Here is a 25,568-nt window from a genome sequence, read left to right as displayed (position 1 = left end):
CTGGTATGTAACCCTCAGCGCTTCCAGGGGGATGTGTTGGAATGCTAGTGGAGGAGAAGAGAGATAATCTAATTCAAGGTAACTTAATCAGTGTGGTATATAACCAAGCTAAGGGTTTTGCAACAGTATTTAATATTCATTGACTGTATGCGTGCAGAAAACAGAAACAAAATTGCTTTTTCAAAAGAAAGGTTTGCAGAGGCCTCGCTGAGAATGTAGCTCTTAATAAATATCGTTGTTAATCTGTTTTATTCTATACAAGCTTTTATACTGTGCTTGTCACTGTATTTGAAGCACCTTCCGGTAATGTGTTAAGCACAAAGATTAACATCTGTTGTAAGCTATTTCTTCTCTCATCCTTTCCCTTTGGGAAGAAGCGCGTGCAGCTGAGCGTTCTGATTAGGGTTCCTTTTTATCAGTTTGCTTATTTTTAATAGGCATGCTACTATTAATTGCATGCCACTATATATTTCTGTCAGAGGAGTATAACGTAGAAAATTATTATTGTAGAAAGTGATGAGGTTCATGCCCGTAATTCGTAGAGAAGAAGGTTGAGACGCCTGCCTACATGAGCATCAGCCTTGCCGTCGAGACTCTGCACCAGAGACACGTGGCCACCTTGGCCTTTCATACTAAGTCTTTGAAGATTGGGATGAAAACACGATACTTCATTGAAAATCTGTGGGAATCTCAGTTACGCACTAGTGGATAGGTTTGATAGGTAGCCTGTGTTGCTGAGAGAGGCGTGGGTTTGTTGGAGCATCTGGAGTGCTCCATGGTATGTATTTTACTCTGCTGTAATGCAGCCAAGAGAGATGAAGGTATGACTAAGGTGGTGCGATAAGAACTGTTCCATGTGGATGGTGGTACGCCAGAGGTTGGCAGTGATGAGAAATCAGGTCTTCTGCAGTTTGGACAAAGGTGAACGCATGTGGTGTAGCAAAGGGGGACTACACCCAGATGCAAATTTTCCAACGTACCTCCCTCTGTTACCTCTGCCTTTCTGAGTTTCAGTGTCAGTTGTCTGTTTTGATGAAAGAACTGATCCAGGGTGATGGGGAAGGAGAAGCAGAACTGGCTGTTACTGATGCTGAAGACCTTCAGATCCAATCGGTGTCCTCAACATTTTGAAAAGAACCTCCATGGAAGTCAGATCTCCATGACAGTCTGCACGTAGGAGCTTAAAGTATCCGTACAAACCCCAGGAAATATTCAAGCCATTTTAACATCTGACATGGTACCTTTTTCCCAGGTGAAAAACTCTTGTGTTTCTCCACGACAAATACTGCTTTGCAGAGTATCAGGAAGATGAGAAGAAATGTCCCCTCTCTCCACTGACGCTATTTGCATCCATGCGAATGGCGTGGCTTCAGATCCATGTCTGGCTTGGATATGGACTGTGCTGCATCTCTGAGCCTCCACGCCGGTTGTACAAGCCTGCGGTTGGCCTCTGGCCGAATGACAGGCGGATAGGAGGGTTTTCTGTCTGCAGTACCTCAGCAGAGGCTTGGAGGTATTCACTGCACTGCCTCCTGTCCCTAAACCCTTCATTTTCATCTCCTGATGTCTGAGGTTTTTGTGTGCTTCCATCTTGCTCAGGCTGTTAGCAGACAGAAACGATTTTTGTCATTGTTTTTATTATTATTTTGTCTTTCAAGTTTTTTGATTTTGGCTAGTAAATGAGTTGAGGCTGGTCAAATCATTATAATGCGCCGTTATTGTGGTCTAGAAGCAGGAAAAGCTCTTAAGGTGATGGATGGTACAAAGTGGTGACATTCATGGTCTTTAAAGTGACACCAGATTTTGAGTCTGGTGAATGCCCAGCTGCGTGGGTTAGTCCTGAGCTCGCCTGTGAAAGTATACGGATAGAAGGAAAGCAGACAGATGTTCACTCGTTTGTGCCTAAAGGCTTCATGGACACTTTATGTTTAAATTGAAGTAAGTTAATCATAGATGAGTATCTGTGAGAGAAGGAAGCTGACTTGTAATGCTGAAGAGAGTAGAAATGGAAGTAAGTTATTGACTGGTGTGTATAATCACAGTCTAGCTTTTATATTTCTATTGTAATCCTAAACAATAAGGATTAAATTCTTTCCTCAGAGGCACACAGATAACTGCATATTCAAGGACAGAATCATTGTGCAGAAGGAAAAAAAGCAGATATCCTTGTCAACTTCAACCCCTACTTGTTATTTTTTGGAACAATATTGATTTTAATTTGCTGGTTTAATGGTAGTTTTCCCCTTTGCAAATGGAAAAGAGCCACTTAATGAATCATCAACTCAATAGCAGCAATGCCAAACCAGAAAATACAGACAGTATAGCTGAGGAGAAAATGTACATTTCATTAGCAAAAGTCAGTCAACTTCCTGTGAAAATACAGTTTTGTGTTCAAAACACCGATAACATTTTTAATAAAGAACTCCCACCTGACTGCCTTATGCCAACAGCCACAAAAAGCAGAGCTGGCGGATTCCCACGCAAACATCCCTCTCAGCAAAACTTCCGTTTCTGTAGCGTCAAGCGAAGCTGAAGGAGAAGAAAAACTAAATGAAATAGCTTTGTCTTCTTAAAAATTGCCCAGGGGTTGTGTTACCTGTGTGTCACCTTTACACTAAAGTTGGCTATCCATGACTAACAAATTGAAATACCAAAGCATGGTAGGTATACAGTCCAGTGGAAAATGTCTGATATAGTGCACGTAATTTGAATATGTGTGGAAAATACCACAGAGTGATTCTTGGGTTGCATGGCATGTAAAAGGAGAGACTAGGGTTTGTTTCGAGGTGCTAGTTGCAGTTGTGGCCTTACTGAAGTCTACTCAAACTTGCTGTTGGTTTCAGTCAGATTGAGATTTCTTCCCTGGTCCTATCTGTCCAGAGCAGCAGGATTGGAAAGGTGGGCTGGAGAAGTTGCTTGGGTTTTGCCCTGCATTTCATATCATTCTTCTGTGGCTCCCCAGGCTAATATTCCAGGAAGATGCTGAGGAGAGGCTTGCATTGTATGTGGACGCAGGATTCACGGAACTGGGTCATCTTGCCTGGGGTTTCCTCACGATGCACACTGAAGAGTAACTTCCTTTTTGTGTAGCCCCATCAAGGGGAAGGAAGAAAAGTGTATGTGGATCCATAGCCACGTGTGGTTTTAAATCTTCCCCTTGTGGCAAGAAAATAAACTGTGTTTATTTTGACTGTGGTCTCAGTCCAGGCTGAAGATAACAGGAGCTTATCAGGAAAGGAACCAAAAATCAGCCAAGCTGGAAACACTTGTATTCAGGTCAGTTAGGCAATCTGGATTTTAAGGTGTGTCATTGCTGTAAAGTTACGCAGAATCTTTACTTTTGCGTAATTTTTATTGATTAAAATGAAGAGGGAGAGAGTCGGTCCTCAGCTGGCATAAATAGACACAGCTTTACTGAAGTCAGTGTGCATCTGTTCATTCTGGTGAAGGACATAATTACCCCATATTGCACTCATTTTATCAGCCATTGCTAATGTTTTCTGTGTGATCCTCTAAAGCTTTTCAAGAATGAAAGCTCTGTCTGCTGCTCCCGGCACTTTGCCTCTCTGACATATGAATTGTGCCAAATCCATTCGGAGTTTTTGTTTTTAAGCTCTGAGTACAAGGGTGAAGTGAAAATAAAGTGTGAATAATGGCCTTTCTCTCAAAGGCAATGTGATATTGCGTTGAGCTGAAAAATTTACTCTCATAGAGATCGGCCCCGCCAGTATGAAGGGCTGATTGATGCTGAGCACGATCCAGCTGATATCTGATACTGGGGCGGGGAAGGGCTCTTCAGCGATGCTGACAAAGCTCTAACAAGATCCAGGACTGGAAGCTGAAGTTAGGCAAATTCAACCTCTCAATAAAATGCCAGTCATGAGCATAATAAAATATTATAACAGTTTATTGGGGCTCGTGATGAATTAATCGTTAAGAAGTCTTTAGTATTTTCTTTTAAAATCAGTCTTCAGTTTCTGGGAGAAATTCTATGGCCGGTCTGAGCTGGAGGATCATGGTGATCCCTTTTGGTTTTGTAATTGAAGTGCACTTGTTAACTTCCCTTCTTTGCTAGGCCGTAAGGAGAACACATTTACCAGGATTGGCCTTAACAATTCTCATAGCACCTGCAGATCTGCACAGAGATAACTGTTCTAATTAAATCCTGTCCTTTAGGACTACATAGGATTGCCCACAGAGATGGGAGGAATTGTGTGCTTTCCTTTCCTTCTCCTCCTTTTCCCCCATACTTGTTTGGGTTGGATCTTGAGGGCTTATTTTTAAGGAGTTTTTCTTTTTTACCTTCTTTTGCTTTATTACAGCATGGGAGCAGCTCACCTGATGGGATGTAGCTCAGGAAATAGATTGCCCATGATCACGGTTGCCTTTGTCAATGGTGACACACATCAGGCTCCCCCACCTCCGCCGCTCAGCAGTTCGTTCACCTCTGCGGTATTCAACAATTTGCGCTCTTGAGAGCTGGAATGATGTTTCCGTGTAATGGAAGCCTTTGGGCTTCATATGAGGAGATCTGGATCGAGCTTAATGATAAGGGATATACAAGAAGTCATATTAGTCACAGGAGCCGATTCCCTCCTGATCTGAAACTCTAAAATATATGAAATTAGAGGTTGCTGAACAAAAGAGCACTCTGCGCATCTCACGGGATCGGGCTCCCTGTTATTTCCCTGTCTGAAAAGCAGACAGCCCCCGCCTAGTGACATCTCAGGTCTGGGAATATCTTCTTGAACAGTGTGCTCACCAGCAGGCTATTTGAGAAGTACCCGGGGTGTCTGAGCATCGCCGCCTAAAATCAAATGTTTCTGTTATCGTGGGTGTTGAGGCAACTCAGGAACAACACGGGTTTGTGAAATCATTATATTCAAGAAGCAGCTCTCTCTTCTCCTGCATTTAGAGCCCTGGTAGTATCACATTCTGTTTTGACAGCTGTCAGAAGTTAAATGAAAGATATTTGGGGAGAGGAGGGTTGAGCTACAGGAGAATTGTTATTTGCAGCGCTCGCCAACCGTTGCAGTTTTCGCTTGGTAACATACATGCTGTCTTTTTCTCTTCTCCTTTGCTAAACTTTTGCACCTTTTATTTCTGTGGCTCTTGTAATGGGGACCGGTGCCATCCAACCTGTGCTACTTCCAGTAGAAAACATCTTTTTGATACCTCGTGTGTGAAATGCCGTCCGTGCCCTGCCCTCGTTTTTCTCCACTTCTTCTTCGGCGACTGTCAACTTCCAAACTTCTGCTGGTGCCACTGTCCTCCTTTCATCTCCCACATTTAAGCTACAGTTTTGCTGTGAGGAGAAGGGATTTACACTAGCTCTTTCCTTCGTTTTTTTTCTCCCCAGCTGACACCATTTATTCGCACAGATTACTGTAGCGGTTTGGTTTTTAACGTGAAGCTCTGCTAAAGGTCTTTCACTTAGCTGTTTATTAAGTGCTTATGCTTAGTGTTTATGTTCAAGGAGGGAAGGTTCATCGGTGTTAGAGCACAAGGGGCTTCCATGCTTGCTTTCCGTTTTGGATCCGTGCCCGCGGGCTGTAGAAATAAACATGATTTGCACTTACTTTAGCTTTAACTTGGGAGCACCTGAAACTTCTTCTGTAGTCAACCCTGGTTATTATTCTACAATTGCGAATAAATATGCTTGGACAACGTTAGCGGAGCTTGCCAGGGAATTCGCAGGGGTTGGGACTACGCCGCCCGCTATACCTCCTTCGGATCACACGGTGGCAGAAAGCGCCCGGCCTATGTTCTTCTGCTCTACCAGTTTGGTAAGTCACATCAGGCATTTCAGTATGCAGCGCTTTACAGAGAGCCCGTGACTTGGGAAAATTCAGCCTGTTTAATTGTCTGTGCAGGAAGAACTTATTTTATAGCAAAGGAATGTGCATTCAGCCACAACCTGCAGAATGTGTATTAAGGGTGTGTATGGGGTTCACTGAGGTATTACATCTGACAGTCAATATCTATGTAATAGTGCAGAAAAGGTAATTATATAGCTGGGATATATATAGGCATTTAGTTTTAATTAGGCTTTTGGTTAAATATAAAAGTGCAATTAAGAGTGACAGGCACAGTAGATGCTGGTAGACTACATGACAGTTTTTGGCTAGAAAAACTCCTGAGCTGATTTTTTTGTCAGACTTGATTTTTTTCTGAAGATCTCAGTGACTGTTCTATTGAGTCTTTGATCTGAACCACTCCTTATTCTCTCTCTCTCTCTCTCTTTCTCTGTATATATGTGCTTATCTGTGTGTTTACAGTATTTCTGTTGGTGACGGATGTTACATCAATTTACAAGAAAATTATTTTGTTTTAAGGAGAGATGGTAAAATTTAGATGTTAGCCGAACAGCTAAGAATTACATTTGGATTTTTTAGCCATGGTAATACATTTTAATTGTATTTTGCCAAGCTTCTCAGACTTTCTTTTCTGAATAATGACACTATTTCTGTGAACGTGTCTCTGAGCACATGAGCATGAGCAATTTGTTAAAGGCTTACATATGAGAGACTTAAATAGGAGGGAAAGGATATTATTATGAAAATATAAAAGTAGATATTACAAGATCTGCTTGTATAACTGACTCTGATACAGACATGAACAAGTTGCTTTAAGTATCATGTCTCCTATTGCGCTGAGCTGTTGTTTATGTTAGAAGCCTTAATTTTGCAGAACGCCTGGGCCAAGATGGGTTTAAACCAATCCTCTGTGCACTACTTTTGAAAATAAGACCGTTAACTAATTATGGATATGAGCTAATTACAGACTTCTCTCTTGGCCAACAACTTGGCCAGGGTATTTGTCTGCTACCTTAACTAAATAAATCAAATAACCATTACACAAAGTGACTGGATAGGGGATGAAGAGTAGAAAACCCTTCCGTTACTGTCAGTGTATCTTGAATACGGTTAGTCATAGGTTAGCATCGTTTTGCACCATTTTGCAGTGGGTCTATGAGGCCTTCCAGTGTTACCCTGAAGTTGCGAGCCGAACACAGCGGCTCCCTGGCTTTGTCATGAGTCTGCTGCAGGACCTCCGGCAAACCCTCCTCTTCGCTCTTCTTCGGCTCTGTTGCCTCTTTCGCTTTCCATCTACCTTGGCTACTGACAATTTAGACGCTCCCGAGAGGGACGGTGCCTCTAATACGCGTTTGCACTGCTCGTAGGTGTTAGAATCCTGTCGGCAGTCGAGGGCCGAGTTATCAAAACACGAAGAGCTCGCAATATGTGTGTTGCTGCGCTTAATATTTGCCGCGTGGACAAACGGGTACGGCTCCTCCTTGATGCCCTGGAGGATGATGGCCAGCCTTGAGGGATGATTTTCTGCACGTCAGTAAATCCCTGTGTTTTCATTAAATTGCTTACTTAGGCTCAAGATTGAAGCCGGCGTGGTTGGGAGGGCTCCCGTAGACTGCGGCGCAGCGACGCAGGCGGCCGTTTCCCTTGTCTGTCTGTTACAACTTGTCATTTTGTTTCACAGTATGGAAGGTGCGAGAAGTGACAGGACTAAATAAGCGCAGGGGGAACCGACTGTTTTATCTGGCCGTGTTAACGAATAAGCTGGGAGTGAAGTTAACTTCATGTGAAGCAGTTTAAATTATTTATTTTCAATCCTGGAACTCTGCTTAACACGTTGTTAAGGCAGAGCCATTTTGACAGGGTGACGTTAATTACCCCACTGGAAACACATCGCATTAGCTGAAAACAATTGTTTGCAGCTCTCATTCATGGCTCTGGGTACAGCCGCAGCCTTCACAAATCTTGGCAAACAGTTTCTCCCGCCATCCGTGGAAGTTCCTTCTGCATCCACCCGCAGCTGCAAGCTAGCTCTTTACTTGCAGCAGCAAAATATGAAGTTTGACGGTTGTGGGTTTCTTTTCTTCCCCTCTCTTCTTTTTTTTCTTTTTTTCGGTGGGCTGAGTGATTGCATGATTGATCTCCTCTCCATTAGACACGGCACATCTTAAAAACGTGAGGATCTTCATTCACTGATCCACCAGTATAAATGCATACGCTTACTGTTCCTGCGAACGCTTTCCCACAACTCCCTTAGTGATTCAGTTCCCACTCTTTAATTCATAGCAAGAGTGTTGTGTCCTTCAGAACAGGAAATTATTGCGCCTGGGGTTTCCATTCTTTGCAAAGGCTTTGGCTTAAACATCCCTACTGAGAACTGGATGTGACTTGCGTAGCATTTGTACGGATGTGTGCTAATAAAAGTGAGGAATTGACTTTTTCCTCCCTTCTCGTTCCGCATTGCAATGAGTTAAGGACTCCAAAATGACCCAGCTGAGAAGCGCTGGGAACATATCTACAAGTAAATGAATGGCTGGCTACTTCGAGTTGCTACATGATGTTTTTCTAGATGCTCCTGTTCCGTCGTTAATGCAATTAGAGATTCTACTGGGAGAGCACGTGTGTGCGGTGTTTGTTCATTACGGTGTGAGGCTGTGCCTAACAGCATCTAACTCTCTGTTTGTAGGTTAGGCCAAAGACCCTGATTCCAGACAGCCTCCCTATCTCCCCGTGCAGAGACCAGCCTTCCAAGCAGCCTCCTACCTTCCAGAAGGCAACCGTAGTCAGCATCAAGAACCCCAGCCCTGCCCTCCCCACCGCCAATAACACCGTCAGCCATGTACAGACGCCTAACAGCCAGCCACAAAGTGTCACCGAGTCTACAGCTATTTCATCACCTCTGAGCAGTGCAGGTGTGGCGTACGCCATCATTTCCACCTCCCCCAACAATGCAACTCCTATCAGCACCAGCGCGACTGTCTCTGTGGTCAACGACAGCATTAAAGTGCAACCACTCCTCATTAGTGCCGACAGCAAGGTAGGTTCTGCTTTTCACGGCATTTTTCTGTTGGCTATCAAACACAGGATTTACATCGCAGATGTAAGCAGAATATTCCCCTGGGAGCCCACAGCCCTGTGCAGAGTAGTGTCGGTGGTTCCTTTTGAAGAAAATAGTCAGAAAGCAATGGGAAAATTCTTAAGGGGACACATGGACACTAGTAGACGTTTATCTGTATACAAGCGTATTTTTTAGTGGGAACAAAATGCATCATTATGTAGCCTGAGATTAATGGGACCATATGATCTTCCATTTCCTTAAACCAATCCTCACTAATAATATCCCTGAATTCTGTGCAGGCTCAAATTTCCTATGGACTCCCTCTTCAATTATACAGTGATACTAGTTATATTGACTGATCTCCGGGGAGTATATCAAATAATCAGGCATTCCCTTCTACACTTTCGGGGAAGACCAAATGAAATGAGAGCTCAGGGTTTCAAAACTGATCAGCAGATGAATCAGCAGGAAAAAATCAAGTTATGAATTGCTTGTTTCCTCTTTGTACTGCTTTTCAGCTTTGAAATGCAAGAACTTCACCACTCTCATACCAGAAACAGATTCAATAAAGGCTGCCAATGTACCCAGCAGACATTTGCTGTAATTTGCTACTGGGATCCTGGTACTTTGGGTCTGGTTGGCCACACGGGTTCTCATACAGTGCTAAAAAAGAATACAGGATGTAGGATGGCCTTTGAGGTAAATAAAAGCAGGCATCTCTTCCCCACTTCTCCAACATAATTTATTTTTCTCTTACTTAAACTGGCTGCTGGCTAAGAAAACTGTCCCTTTTTATGCTCTTGAATCTTCTAGAGTGACTGAGTTGAGATAAAGTGCCTAATAACTAAATAACATTGATTGAAAGTTAGCAATGGACTAGATGGAAAAGGCCCAGCATTCAAATCCAATAACCTTCATCAAGAAGGTGAGCTTGCGAAGGTCTTCCGTAGTCCTTCACGAAGCTTTGGTTGTGGGTATAAAGTCAAGTGTAGTTCTGTCTGTTGTCCTTCATTCCTTTTAATGTAATAGCTTCTGAGATAACGTTGTGCGCACCGTGTAAATCTTCATGCGGTAATTCAAATATGAGCAGCTGGATATATAACACACATGCATGTATAAGAGATCTGTGTAGTCATTCCTGTAGGTTCTAAACCAGAAATAATTTTAATTTAAGACACATGTAGTTTATTTTGTTTATGCAAAACTGGACAGCCACTGCTCATAACTCATAAATGCTGAGGACTGAACTCTGATCTCAGTTACGTGAGTAGTATTGAGGAGTATCTTCCTTCCCATCCACATGTACTTGCTCTGAAATAGCGCTGGTATGACTGAGATCAGACTGCGGTTTTGAATGTGTAGCAATCCCATCTCTTCTACCTGTGTGCAAAATAAAATCAAAGGAAAGACCTTAAAATCACTGACAACACGAGTGCTAAAGCTCGGCTGCTGAGTCAGCTTCAGAAGTCCCCTAAATAGAAAATGTCCTAATTTTCAGAGGCACTGATCAAGTGGCTCCCTTAGGCTGCAGTAGGTTTATAATGCACCAATAAAAATTAGTTTTTAGAAACTTATGTATGGGTTTAGAAGTCTAACCTAGGTATCCAATTTTTTCTATTTTTGGCTTGTGACTTGTATTTGTTGTCTGTAGGGGTATCAAGTAACCCTTCAAAGAAGAATCAAAGGTTTCAGGCGGAAAAATCCAGTTTCGTATAGTGAATTATCTTCTTTTATTTGTACATTGTCTTTTAGGTTATCATTATTCAGCCTCAAGTCCAAACCCAGACAGAAAGTAAAGTGGAGACAAAGAAACCTCCTGAAGAGTCAGCTCAGGGACCCCCTGCTACCAAAAAGAAAAAGGAGGAAAATCCAGAGGTGATCTTTTTTTCTTTTTTTTTCAATCAGTGAGCTACAGCATGGTTAATTTATGGGGCCAATTCTAAACATTTTTCTGTGTTCATATGTAATTCCTGATTTGTGCTCATGGTTCTGCCAGCTGTTCGTCTCCCTACCCAGTCACTGCAGTCGGGGTGATTTCCCCAACAGTCGAGGTGCTCTGACAGATTTGGTTTGCATCATTCAAAACTCACAGTGTCACAAAATGTAAGAATTGTAGATCTCATAATAATCTAGGCACCTTACGTGGGTATAGCTGTATCTCTTGTGAAAGGTGTGTACAAGCTTAAGGTATTTTCTTTTATGTTATCAAATATATGACATCAGGTTTACAGGCTGTGTATGAGGTTGAATTAACATTTTTTTTTGTAAGCTGAGCTTTTGCATCTTCTTTGTAATGAATCTTGCAATTAATTATCAGATTGCAATTAATCTTTTCAGATTGTATTTAAGAATACAGTTTCTTGCATTGGCTGTGTACATGTCTTCCCACATGTACACAGATTCTTTCTAGTCTGAAATACATTAAAATCCTTCAAATTGAGTAAGAGTAGGATGCAGGTTATAAGATTAAATCTCTTTGATGAACTGTATTTGTGATGTAAACTAAAAATCTAAATCAGAGTCCTTGTAGAAATGGGGTCTCTTTTTAACAGGCATTTTGGTTTTTGACTACATGTATTCAAATTAGATTGTGTGTACTTTTGAGGCAATCTGAGAAGTTATACAAACTGAATCTATTTCTATTGTGGAAGTGCTCAGCTCATGTGAAATCTTAACCTTACTAGTCTAATAAATGTGTAGCATGAAAACATCTTTGGAGCTGTAGGTTTAAGAGGATTATTACAATATAAATTTATAATGTTACTTGAGGCATGTGGGTGGTCATTTGTTTTACCATTTTAAGAGGTTTGTATCGTTAAAACAGTGGTAAGGACAAATAGTGGCTTTTAGCCTCACAGTTTTATGGCAGAAGCTCTGCAGAGCTACACTTAGACAACCTCCCAAATTTAAAATCTGTCCCTCATATGAATCTTCATTGCCACTGAATGACAGGAGTGTAGGGTTCTGTTTTGGTTAGGGAGGTATTTCTGAAAGATGCTCAGAGGGCTGGAGCACCTCTCCTATGAAGACAGGCTGAGAGAGTTGGGGTTGTTCAGCCTGGAGAAGAGAAGGCTCCAGGGAGACCTTATAGCAGCCTTCCAGTACCTGAAGGGGCCTACAAGAAAGTTGGAGGGGGACTTTTTACAAGGGCATGTAGTGACAGGACAAGGGATAATGGCTTTAAGCTGAAAGAGAGTAGATTTAGATTAGGTATTTGGAAGAAATTCTTCACCATGAGGGTGGTAAGGCACTGGAAGAGGCTGCCCAGGGAAGTTGTGGATGCCCCAACCCTGGAAGTGTTCAGGGCCGGGTTGGACGGGGCTTTGAGCAACCTGGTCTAGCGGAAGGTGTCCCTGCCCATGGCAGGGGGGTTGGGACTAGATGATCTTTAAGGTTCCTTCCAACCCAAACCATTCTATGGTTCTATGAAGATTATTTTTTGTGTAGCACCTTATGGGCAGAAAAGCTAGTAGATCCTACTTAAAAACAAAATGCTAGAAAAAACATCCATTTCTCTTTGCCTGTAACTTATCGTCACAGAAAGAATATTACGAGAGATGCAGAAAGACACCATGGGACTGGGCACAATTTTTTGGTATAGCATTCATAAATTTAATGGGCTTTTCATTAAATTGCCAACTAGAATATCCTACTACCTTTTTTGTAACCAAGAACATTGTTCCTACTGTGTCTACTGGAGGTCTCGGCAAGCACAATTTTCTGGCTGGGATGCTGGAGCTATGCCCTTTAGTGTGACGGTTCTTTTCTTTTCATAGATTTGTTTCACGGCCGTAAATATGTAGGTCTAGAGTTAATTTCTTTTGTTCTTCGAAAGTAAACTTTAGTTGATTATCATGTATTTATGCAATTTGTGTAATTAGAACTAACAGCATAATTAGTGTAAATACATGTAATGACATAAATAGAACATGTAATTACAAAATGAAATGGTTTTGTAGAAAATCTTTGTTTTGCTTCATGAAAAGACATACTGTGCATTTCTAAAAGCACTCATGGCTTTTAAACAGATGATAAATTTAAGGCAAATAGTAACAAAGATACCATGGCATTTTTAAAAAGAAAATAAGCACTCTAGGCACTTCTCTCCACACCTTTATTTATCTTCAAAGCACAAAACTGAGGCAGGAACTCCAATATGGCTCTACATAAATGTTGGTCATGACAGACTCGGATTTAACAGATTAAACTGAAAATTTAAAACAAATACACCAGAAATTACCAGACTTACCAGTAGCCAGGAATCCCACATGCAGTTACTGAGCGTATCTGAACAAACAGAAAAGACTGCGGATAATTACTGTCTGTTGTTCCTGGCTCGGTCATTCTGCTGGGAAGCCATGAAGCCAATCCTGGACACCCCCGGCAATACGTATGCCTTTTGCGTAAGCCGAAGATTTCTCCTTTCCCAAGTATGTCATCATTAGACTAAAGCAAACCTCCTTGCGTCCGCTGTCTTGCAGGCAGGATGCCTGGATGCCTGGCTGTGGAGTGGCTTTCCCAGGAGCAGGATGGAGGGTCTCGGCCACCCAGGGTGTCCCAGGTCTAGTGGTCAGAGCCCTCTCCTGGGATCTGAGCCACGAGGGCTCAGTCCCTCCGGGGCTGAGGAGGGGCTGGAGGAGTGGGCCACCCGCTCCCTGCCGTCAGCGGGGCTCTGCGGGGAATGGAGTCCAATAACTGCCCGTCTAGTCATGGGCCTTCTCCCACCAGAACGACTTCTGCTAAGAAATGAAGGAATTACGCAAGGGAGATGCTCCTCTGGGGAGCAAGTGCCTGGGGGCTTGGGGGTGGTTTGGGTTTTGTTTTTTTCTTAGAAGGACCTGAGTTCAGCACAGAAAGAAACAGAATTCCACCCAAAACTTTTTGCTTTTCTAAATTTTATATTAGTAAAATTTTGTATTTCTGGCAACATTTTCTAGGACATTCTAGCAGTCTTTTATTTAAAAGAAAAATTACCGCCATAAATGTTGGTTAGCTAAACAGTGTTTTTAATCCCATCTAAGAAGAACAAGGGAGACACATTGCAATTGTGAACCAAATGCTAGTGTTAGGCCTGGATTGAAAATCTGGAGAAACTGAAGCCTCAGTTTTCTGGATTCCTGCACAGAGGAGAGAAACAATATACTCTCTGGTATTTGAAAGAAAAGCATTGCAGTGGAAGTAGTATTTTGAGTTGAATCCAATGAGCTACATGAGTGTGAAATAGCAAAACCCATAAAAACAAATATGCTGTTAATATAATATGCTTGTTAAAAAGAATACAGCTTCTACTGGGATTTTTTAAAAAGAAACCATCTTTCAAATATCTATAAAAGCTAACCCTTCCTGTGTTTAATAGTGAAGTAATTATCAAGCCAATTTATGAAGGCTCTTCATATGTTAAGCAAGTATGCTGTCATTACATTTAATTAGATATGTATTCAAATAATTTTAGTATGAAGAGAGGAAATTGTTTAGCAAGCATTCCAGTAGTCAAATAATTTTAGTTTAGATGTCAGAAAATGTATGCTCCCCCTACAGTTTGATCTTCGGGTAACAGAGGCGTTCTGCGCTCCGTTGGGAAAATACAATTGCACGTTAACCATTCCAGCTTTCTGATTCTATACCTAAATGTTGTTATTACTTCTGCTCAGAGCATCGACAGGTATCCTGCCAGAGTTACTTTTTGGTGGGGGTGAGGTGAAGCTTGTAGTTCTACTCAATTGACTAATTTTCTTCTTAGACCTGCACAGTGGATCTTGGATCAAATACTCATCTTTCCCCTCAGGTGTGGAGCCCCCACTGTCTAGCTGGTGTTTTAGACTTGTGAGGAGTGAATGTTATTGAACTCAAGGTCTGACATGCAAATGAACACATGTGCTTGTCATTGCCACAGTTATGGAAGGTAGAAGTAGAGGATGAATATATTTAAATTGCCAGTGATGAGATTTGACATCACCATTTTTTAACATACAGGGAGAATTGCCTACTAGAAGATGGTAGAAAGAAAATATTGCTGTCTTATGATGTTGTTAGTTCACCTGTTCGGCAGACATTTTCACATATATAAGAGGGATATAGGTGTCCAATCCTGACCCTCAGGTTTTGAAGAACCCACCCCATAGCTAGATCTTTTCATCTACAAAATGAGAATGTGCTTGCTTTCACAATTTCACTGTGTGAAAGTCAGAATTGCAAAGGAAATGGTAGTTCTGGTGACTTACTAGTTGATTTTGTGCTGAACTGAAACGAAAAGTTTTTTCACAAAACTTCACAATGAAAAGGCTTTTCACAAAACAAGGAGGTCAAACTAATTTTGACTTGGAAGTGTTGAAACATGTTCTCCTGACACTTCTTTGATTGAAAGAGAATGTTTTGACCTTCTACTGTTTAAACACTGTATTTTAGTTTGACCTAAATCTACGCATTTTATTTTGGGCGAGTATGATAGTTGCATCTTCCTATGGTCTTTGGATGCTTTATCAGAGTTGGATTGTGGGTTTTGCTTGCTTGGATTTCCTAATAGCTTGGGTTTCATAGTCAGGTTGTCTCTCCTGTGGAATTGCACCTCGTGAAAACGCCACTCAGGTAACATGAGCCAACAAGATTGTTCAGCACAGCAGAAAGAGGAAGAGATCCCCCAAGGCCCCACAGTACCAGAGATGTGACTCAAAACCAAGGACTTCAGTGCACTTTGGGCTTGGAACAGCACAACAAAATTTCAGTTTTCCATCAAAAAGATGGAATAAAAGCTTCAGCAACACTTCTTCCTCAAGGAAAATTTCCCAACAAAAGATCAGTGACAGAAAATCTAGAATCTGCTCTAGTACTTGCCCTATTACTGCATCAGCATGTTTTGAAGATTTGTTAGTATGAAGATGTTTTGTGCATATATAGTGTACAAGAGTCCTAAGTAATATTTTAGATCAGATTCCTCACTGCAAACTGAGTTCAGCAGTGTCAGTGGGAGATGTTTCTTCACTCCCCATTGAGGGAAAATATTGGATCAGCGTACCTCTTCATAATTCATGCACATGATATTCTTTCTGTAACTTGGGAAGAGAAATTTCTGAAAGTTTTTTTTTTGGGGGGGGAGGAGACTTTCAATACGCTTCAGATGTCTTGTTTAGTGTTCTAAAGTTCAGTGGAAGTGTATCATACCTTGTTTTACGTCATACAGTTCGCTCACATCCAATAAAAGCAGTGCCATGTCCAGATAGTAATAATAACACACAATTAATTCTCTACAGAGTGGAGTAACAAAGTAGCTAGCAATATGAAATTAAATTGACTGAATTTTGATCATGCATTGTATAAAATCAGTAGTCATACAGCATTGGCTTCATAAGTCTCCGAACTGCTAAAGTTCGTGTAGTCATACGAGTAGGACATGACTGATCAGGCATATCTGAAGCAAATGTTCAATTAAAGTTCTTCATATTACTATGCATTCAAATAAGATACATTTCTAAAAGACCTTTACTGGGTTTATTCTGTCAATGCTAGATTTATTTATTTATTTACTTCTACCATGGTTGTTGTAGTAGAAAATCTAACCCCTGTTTATTTTTTCCTTAGAAAATTGCCTTCATGGTAGCATTAGGACTGGTTACAACAGAACATTTGGAAGGTAAGATGGCATATGTTGTTCTGCAGTTCAGTTTTTGAGTGAACTCTTTTCCCTTGGCTGCTCTGCAGCCAAGAGGAATTGGTGATTCTGTCTTCTCAAGGGCAATGAAAAATCAGGTCCTTTAAAGGATGTTAACAACTGGAGGACGATAGCGAAGCAAAAAGCCTGCAAAGGCTCTGACCAGCACTGATCTGGTCGAAGAATCAGCGAGGTTCAAAGATGTTTACCCAGATCTTCTGTAGCAAGCATGTCCTCTCCTCTGTCCCCATGTGAGATGGACTTTCATTTTTTGAGTTAATCATCTGTCATCTCTAGAGTTCCACAGAATAATGTGTAAAATAGTGGTGAAAATCTGGCGTTTGTTTTATAAGATTTTAAGCAAATTAGAAAACTGCCTCTCACAAAGACTTCCTTCCCTCTGTTTCCCCCCATTTAGCCAAAAAATAAACAAACTTCCAGTCTAATCCTGCTTTTGTGTGAAAGCTGCTAGCATGCATTCCTAGGCTTCTGAATAGGAGTTCAAACAAATATTGCACGTAAAATAAATGCAGTATCGCCCAGTGTTCCGCTTACTTTCCTAACCTTCCAAAAATACCTTGCAAGAGTTACCAGGTTTGGACCTTTCTTTGCCTCAGTTTTGTCTTTCTGAAAACATAGATGAGAGGGGAAAAAAGAGTTTGTTCAGCAAATTTGCCAGTGGTGTGAGATGAGTTGGCGGTTTCTTGGCAGAATGGGTTAATTCTCATGGACAGAGAAGAAACAGTGATTTTTAAGAAAGAGTCTACAGCTTGATGTGTTTTAGTTACGTGCTCAGCTAATACAAATTGGTGTGGTTCCATCAATATAAGGAGAAAAATCTGGTGTCTCTGTCAGCTGACAATGATTCTTGATCACAAAAAATGTTAACAATAATTTACATTTACCACTCATCCCATGGCCCGTAATAAGCAAAATACTTAGGAATTTCCAGTGCACGGAGTTTTATGGGCATTGGAGTTAGGCACATCCATAGATACCTTTCTGACTCAAGAGGTATCCACCATTTTACAGCTTCGTTTCTTTTTAGTAAGATTCCTTGTACTTCTGTTCCTTGGTTTTTAAGAGAGGTTGTGAATTAGGGAGAAAATAGCATCTTAATTGTAAGGTCTCCTCAATATATGCAGCAGGTTTTCTGTGGGTCTTATTGTCTTTTTTCAGTGTCTTTCCTCTTTAAATCTGCATTTTAGAAAATCATTTAATGTCCCAGTGACTGAGAATTTGAAAGCAGTTTAAAGAAACTTTAAGCCATCAGCCTTTTTAATCCCTTAATGGTAATGGATTGAAATGGAAATTAAAAAGCTACAGCAATTTTGGGAGAAGATTTATAATCCAAAAAGTGCAAATGATGACTGGTTCTTGTTTTCTTTGTCTAAGGAAAATAGGACAACATTTGAAATTATGCTGAAGTGCAAATTATGCTTACAGCAGAGAGAACTTCATTTTGAATAATTCTTTACCCTTTGATTTTATTGGAACTAATAAATTGTTTGTGTGGATTTAATGCTTATGTTCAAAACACCAAGTAGCGCTCTGCTCTGTTTGTTCTATAGTAAGTGCACAGACGCACATTTTGAACCTAACTGCTACAATACTAATCCTGCAGAATCAATTCTTTCAGACAAATTCACTTTTTATATTCCTACTAGCTTTAAATAAATGGCTCCCACCAAGAGCTATTTACTATGGAAAGGGTATTTCTTCATGAGTATTGGTGATTACAACTGTCAAAAATACCCCTATAGCTTTCATATGCTAAAGGTTATTAGTTTAGTACTGTATCACATTTACGGTTATCAGCCACTGCTATTTGTCAGGAAACAGTGGTCATTACACAGTTCAGTTTATTTTAGTACTTCTAATGTATTTCTCAATTTCACATTTTTGGAATTAAACTGTATCAAGATTGGGCCATTAAAAGCCTATTCACGCAGTATCATTAATTCACAGTGTTACTGCTTTTCTTCATTTTATTCATTTGTGGTGAAGGGCTATGATCCACTTCTGTATGGATTTCTCTATCAGCCTAGCAGCTTTTCCACCTGTCGTCCAGAGAAGCATCTTTCCCCTTACTGGGAAAAGAGCTCTGTTCTGCAGAGCCCAAGTGTGAGGCATCTTTTGAGGGCTTTACCAGTAAATGAACACAGACGCTTCCACTGACTGATATTCTGCAAGGTACGGTTTTCACTGAAGATAAATTGTCATTATGGGCCTCGTAGAATGACCATACAGAGTGTTTACTGATGAGGGCAGCAGCTCATTGAAGCTTGCCTCCAACATAAAGCTGTCATCAAATTTATTAATCTCTGTCAAATGTATTACAGTTTAGAGGGGGGGTGTTCCTGTTTGGGTCATATTTTTTAAATTAATAAACTAAGGAATAAGATAGCCCAACTCTGTGTTGCAGTGCATGGTGGTAACATATTAAATCCCTTTCTCCAGGCTAATGCTAAACCATTTAGCATTACTATTGTTAAAAAAAAAAAAAAAAAGGTAGATAGAAAGCAAAACTTTAAAAGAATTCTTTAGTTCAGGTCATTCTAAAAACACACATCTTGTTTTACCATAGCAAAATAAACCCCCTGAAATATTTCCATATGGGTTACTGGAATGTTTTAATCAATTAAAACAAATTATTTATTTTTGCTTTATTAAGCCCTATTTTGAAATGTACACAATACTTTTTAGCAGAAGTAATGAGTAACAAAAGATAGTATACCAGCGTATGCTTCTGTTCTATCTTGGTGTGATTATTTACAGATACACTCTTAGATGTATATACTCCTTATATCACAAGCACAGATATTTTTTGTTCACGGGTTCCATAAATAAAGTGCTGACATTGTGCTCTTCCTCCCTGATGGCTCCATAGGGTGCAGTACATCTAGAGCCATTTCAGTTCATTACTCGCTCTCTGTCTTTATTTCCATCTATTCCCACTGCTATTACTTTCCCCCCAGCCAGCTTTTATCTCTGTACCATAGCCATGCCTCTTCCAAAGCTGCATTCCCAGGTATCTACCACATGTGTGATTCAGACTCCATCAAATATTCCTGTTGCCTTGGTGAGAGCACGTGCCAAAGAAATTCTCTCTTCAAACCTGGGACCCAAAAAGGCAGAGAGCCACAGATCCATCACAGTCCTCTTGGGAAGACAGTCGGCCCCGTTATGGACACAGAAAGCTCTGCTGTGTCGAATTCTTTGTTTCTTTTTCTGGGCCAGTGAAAAGTCACGATCTCGTATCCCTGTGATGACTTCTGAAAGACTAAGCCCGGGCTGCCCTAACTCCAGCTTTTTCCCTACGCTGCCACAAGCGTGCTGGGGTGCTGCAAGCCCTGGATTCACTGACCGCGTGGCGCGGGTTGCTGAGCCTGGCTGCAGGAACCACGGCTCCAGCTCACGCTGCTGAGACCCAAGTAGAGTCAGTGGAGGTCCACTTCCTCCATTTCTTTGCCAGCATCAAGGCACAGCGTTCCTCTGTTGTGACATCTCTGGCACCTTTTGGCCTTGAGAGCGCTCCCCTTATACACACTGACGCTGACACCGAGAACAACCATCTCTCTTCCGTGGCTCTGTGGCAGGCTACTGGATCCGTGTCTAGCGCTTAACCCTGTTGCTGAGGCCTGATTCCCTTTAGAGGAAGCCAAAAAGTCTGGAAGCTTCAGGAAGGAGATTTCAGCATAGCCAGACGCGCGTTTCATGGGAAGTGCTTTCACAGTGGGACAGAACTGTTGCCCATAGAAGATCCTCCACTTTGGAGTCTGCGTAGCACCAAGGATGTTAACAAGATTCTGGCAGTGGTTGCAGCCACGGCATTTATCGCACGTCTCAGTGCAGTCTTGGATCACACATTTCTTGGTAGTGAGATTCTGTACAGCTCCCTGAGCCACATGGCAGCATATGTCTAGCTCATGTCAAACTGTGAATGCAGACCTGTCTGTGCTCTTTGAATTGCCCTAGGAGAAGACACCTTCTGAGCGTGAGAGGGGACATGTTCCCGTGCCAGTGGGAAAACCCAGCCAGAATATGCAAGTAGTTGCTCTTCTGTTTTTCTTGTCTATCAAGTTTCCTTCTGATACATCCGTCGCTCCAAGAGTGGTGGCTTAGCCAATAGTCTTTTGTGAATGAAAAGTTTCAAATCAATATCTTGGAACTCAGGGCAGTACAAAATCCATGCAGAATGTTGGCCTTGTCTCTAGGGACACCATGTGCAAGACATGACAGACAATACTAAATACCGTGTACTGTAGCAACACTCAAAGTGGTAGGTGGCCCCTCTTACTCTTTGGGGAAGCGATCAACATTTGGAAAGGGTGCCTGGTAACCAGAACTATGCGTTGGGAATCCTATTCCCATGTGTCATAAACATCTTGAAAGCTAGACTGCATCTTACTGTGGGATTGCCAATGGGAGACACTGCTCAATATCCTGAAGGCCATTTTCTGGCACTGAGGATGTTCTGGGATAGACCTCTTTAGCTCAGATGTTGACGAAACATGCCAGAGCTTCTGCAGAACCAGGTGGTGTCCTGAGTTTCTGTTGGGTGTGCTCCTGGTCCTCTGGGCTGAAGGGCTACTGCTCTTGCCAGTTCCTCTCGTTCTGAGAGATTTACTTACAGCGAGACGGAACGGAGGTATCACAATCGCAGGGGCATTTAGACTAACAAGAGTCTCAACTTTGCCTTAAAATATTCACTTTGGAAACATTTTAGGATAGAACATCAGCCCAACTGTGCATACTTCATGTCATGGGTTGGATACTGGGTGGCTCTCCTTGCTAAAGTAGGTCTGCTCTTTCTTTATTATCAAAATGAAAAGTAGGCTCTAAAATCCATAGTTATAATAATCTCACCATTCTGAACTTACGTCAAGAGCCAGAAAAAGAAATTCCATGTGATGGAAATGAAATCCTAGCTCGGATCAAAGTAGTATTAAACCTGCAGATTTCAGCGGGCCAGGAATCCGCTCACTCTTTCTGTGCGTGTTTACAGAAGTATGCACGTGACTAATTGTTGCTAAATGCAGTCCTCAGCAAGTATCGCCTTGAATAGGTGGTACCATTTAGCGGAAGGCGAGTTCTTTTGTGTTCCACCCTGAACACGACTGCAATTCGATGAGCCTATCTTTGTGCTGCTGTTTCCAGTGACACAAATACATGTACGGCTCATAACAACATTTTGCGTGCTCAGGATCATGAAGTTGTATATTTTGGATGGATAAATCACCACGGCCCATTTAGAACTGAATCTAGCCATGTCATTCTGACCATGCTTTTTCTAACCTTCGCAGGGGAAAAGTAATGTAAATTAAATTTGAAAGGATCTCTATGCTGTCATCTGGTATGAATTACAAGGCTTAACTGCTTTAAATGCTTCATTTTATTTAATAGCAGACATTGGTAGTATTTTGAAAGCTCTCTGTTGACGCTTGCTGAATATGTGTCTGAAGTGATCACAATAAAAATCTTGTAGGGCAGCAGCAGTCCACCTTGGAGGAGGGGAAAAAATAAAAACTGCCTGTATTCTGAGTCTTACAAGGAAAAACTTACTAATGTCAAACCTTGAACTCCAGCAAATATCAATGCTGCTGCAACCCAATTATACTTTAGAAACTGAAACTGAACACAAAGCCTAAGGGGTTGAGGGTAAGAGCGTCTTGCTTAACAAGTTAGATCTACATTTTTCCCTGATGAATGAGAAAGACACAATTCATGTTTCTTTCCATGGTTACAGAAATCCAGAGCAAGCGTCAGGAAAGAAAGAGAAGAAGCACAGCAAATCCAGCCTACAGTGGACTCTTGGAAACAGAGGTACTTTATCATTCCCTTTTTTTAGCACAGTTCTATTTCATGTCGATAAAAGGTTTAAGTGCTTCTTATTACAAAAGTATATACGAATGCAGAAGCACACATTTACTTGTAAAGAGATACTGATGTGGAAAAGAAAGAAAAGATCTCATCTCAGTAGCTAAGCAACAGGTTTTCACCCCACAACATCACTTGCTTCAAACTAGAATTTGTCTTAGCTTTAATAAAGGCCAAAAGGACTAAAATAATGTGGGGCCTAATTACTCTTTTACCCACGCAGACGGTCCCTTTAGGTCAGAACCAAAGAACAGAAGTGGTGCGTTATGTTAAAACTTGCATTGCTATTTCTCTTTTCCTATGTGCCAAATAATAAATGGAGAACTTTGCTTTTTTTATTAGTGACATTCATAAGGGGGATGTGTTGGTTTAAGAATCAGTGTGTTCTGCAGGGGGTATGAAAACCTGCATAATAAATATAATAATGCATAATTAAAAGTAAAATGCTCTGGATAATCTCTGTTGTCTGTTACACATATGCTGTTACATTTATGGCAGTAGCAAAATTTGGTCCTACATACTATTGGATTACAAACCTGGTGTAAAAGCAGCATATAAATAGACTTAACTTTTTCTGAAATGGGTTTTTTTCTTTGTTTCTGAACTGACATATATGCATTTATTCAGCATATTAAAATTCCACCTTCAAAATTTCACCACAGTTTGGGGTTACTGTTTGAACTTCCTACAGCAATGAGACTGATTTGCAGCCAGCTTTCCATTAAAGCAAGATCTCTCTTTCTTTAAGCCTGAAGAAAGTGATTTTTCTTTATTTAGGTACAAGCAACACAGAATTTTTGGTATGCCAACATTTCAGATTCATGTGTTTGCTGGCAGACAGCAGGCAGAGGAGGCTAAGAAGAAACCCACCACTGTAGTCAAGCTGCTTAGTGGCCTGATTTTTCTTCTTTTGAAAGTATTGGAGATTTTTATACTCCAGAGCAGCTCTGGGCACTTGAACTCTTCAGAACTCCTCTACTTTTCTCTAGCGACCTCTTCAGCACAAATACTGATGTCCATATGTCCAGTATTTAACACAGTAGGAACCTTAGCGTTGCTAGCATTAAATTTGTAGCGTCTTCTCTTAGACCTTTTTGTCCTGATGAGTTTATTAAAATACTTGCAGCAGAGTTTTGTGGCTGTAGTCCGATCGGTGTTTGCGAGAAACTCAATTATCTTGGAGCAGGGATGGAGGAGGTCTGCTGCACCCCCAGTTCATACTTCTCATTATATCTATTCTCAAAAGCATACCCTGAAGTGAAAGATGGCATGGAGAAAGAAATGTCTGTGAAAGAGTCCTGTGGCTGATCAGCTGTGTCCTCATTAGGAGCTGTCATTAAGTACTGACCATGGGGAATGCCGTTCAAGTAAAATGGAGGCAGATGGTTTTTCCCTGATCAATTAACTGCTCAGATTGATTTGCTAATCAGCGAGTTGAGGTATTTTGTGGCATTTCAGGCATTTTGGTGCAGTTTAATTTATGGTTAGTCTACTGAATGATCTTTAATTCATGATTGTTTAAATTGAAATTGCATATAAATTAGACTTTTTATTTGCCAACGCCCCTCAAAACGGCGGGAGCTCAGCATCTGTAGTGGTGATGCTAACTTCCTTGATTACAAAAATGTGAGCACGGTCATATGTCTTCACGTGAATGTTGTGCTTTTTCTTTTCAAAGCTTTTTTTCTTAAAAAAAAATTGAGATACCATTCTATTTTCCCACCCTCAGTAGCTTTTTTTTTTCTTTTTTCCCTTTTTTTTTTTTTTTTGCATAGGAAAGGGTTAAGTTTCAGGCTGGGTATTTTTTGAAGGAAGAAACATCTATTCAAAATTCATTAACAGACTGGCAGGCACCCGTGTATAAGAGAACAGTTTACTCACCACAGAATAAATCATTTATTAGCAAAACCCCTCTAATTTTCCTCCAAGCAGAGTCTAACAACATCTAATGGAGGAAAATGGTACTGTTTCCAGTCCTGCTGTACAAGTATTGGACGGCTCAGAGAAACAATTAGGGGTTATATAGGCTGTTAATGAAGCCCAGCTTGCTATTGAGCAACAGCTTTTACCATCTGACAAGTTGGCAATGGGCTGCATTAAATTAGTTAAAGATCTCAGTCAGGTTTCCAGTGGTCCGTGTTTGCAAGTTTGAAAATCTTTGGTGACTTCCTTGATTTCAGTCAGCAGATTGAAATCGCTGCCAGCTCCTAGAGGTCGTACACATTAACTTCTGAAAGAGAAATATTTTGCTTAGGCCCTAATACATTGCTTGCAAATGAAATATGTTCCTATGAACTGTCGGCAAGCGTCACAGAAAGTAGTGGTGTTTTTCTGCAGGTGCGAAGTCCATCGCCATTTCTATATATGCAAATAAGGATGTCATCTCAGAGCAACAATGTACTATGCGGATTTTCCTTTATGGACATTGTTTATCTGCTAAGTTTGGAGTGACTGTTGCTGTTGTCTTGCTCTTACCGACCTACGCAACATATCCTGCACCCCAGTCGATAACATTTGCAATTTGCATTTCTCTCTCGTTAATAAAATCTAATGCGCATCGAACTGCTCTATGAAGAACTTGTTAGAAAGGTCAATAATACAGCTGTTTGTATGGCTGTCTCAGGGGTTAGCAATGGATATTCTAAGTCACAGACCTGGCTTCTGGATAGGTGGTTATGTATGAGGGAAGCTCACGGAGATTGTTAATACGAAATGGTAAGAGACAACCAGAGCATTTTTCAGTGACGCTGTGGCTGGTTTCTTTTCCCTTATAGCGGAAACGCCTTGCATCAAATTATTTGAATAACCCCTTGTTCCTTTCCACAAGAGGTAAGCATATTTTAAAATGAATATACTACTATTCTAATGACATGTTAAATATTTATTAGTAGGATTTCATATGATTTACTGCTAGAGTACCATAGGGCATTACTTTGTGTAAGGTCCTTTCACTTTTTAGTGTGCAGTGAAAAGAGATGGTTTTCCTGCAAAAACAATTGAAGGATGAGGCTAAAGGTCAAAACTGTGTAGAAATGGATCCAAAGTCCCTGCAATCAGTGGCAAGTCTGATCTCTAGTATTGTAAGCACCATGCAGTGAGAGGACTGATTGAAGAAGGCAGTGTTACCAACAACAAGTGCTTAAAAATATATATTGAAAAATTGGGATTTAAA

At 41.0% G+C, this 25,568-nt stretch overlaps 1 protein-coding gene across 3 annotated transcripts in view; it reads left to right on the top strand.

Moving 5' to 3' along the window:
- Window positions 1-25,568, top strand: part of PHF21B (PHD finger protein 21B) — a 166,658-nt gene that overhangs the window by 130,393 nt on the left and 10,697 nt on the right. For all 3 annotated transcript variants that reach the window (XM_059816752.1, XM_059816751.1, XM_059816750.1), the window contains 5 exons: window positions 8,500-8,850; window positions 10,624-10,746; window positions 16,447-16,498; window positions 22,266-22,342; window positions 25,171-25,225. In XM_059816752.1, coding sequence (XP_059672735.1) covers window positions 8,500-8,850; window positions 10,624-10,746; window positions 16,447-16,498; window positions 22,266-22,342; window positions 25,171-25,225 — 658 coding nt within the window. The remainder of the gene's footprint in view (window positions 1-8,499; window positions 8,851-10,623; window positions 10,747-16,446; window positions 16,499-22,265; window positions 22,343-25,170; window positions 25,226-25,568) is intronic.

The sequence above is a fragment of the Gavia stellata genome, chromosome 4 (assembly GCF_030936135.1).
Source record: "Gavia stellata isolate bGavSte3 chromosome 4, bGavSte3.hap2, whole genome shotgun sequence".
NCBI classification, from domain to species: Eukaryota; Metazoa; Chordata; class Aves; order Gaviiformes; family Gaviidae; genus Gavia; species Gavia stellata.
This window is presented reverse-complemented; position numbering and strand designations above follow the sequence as displayed.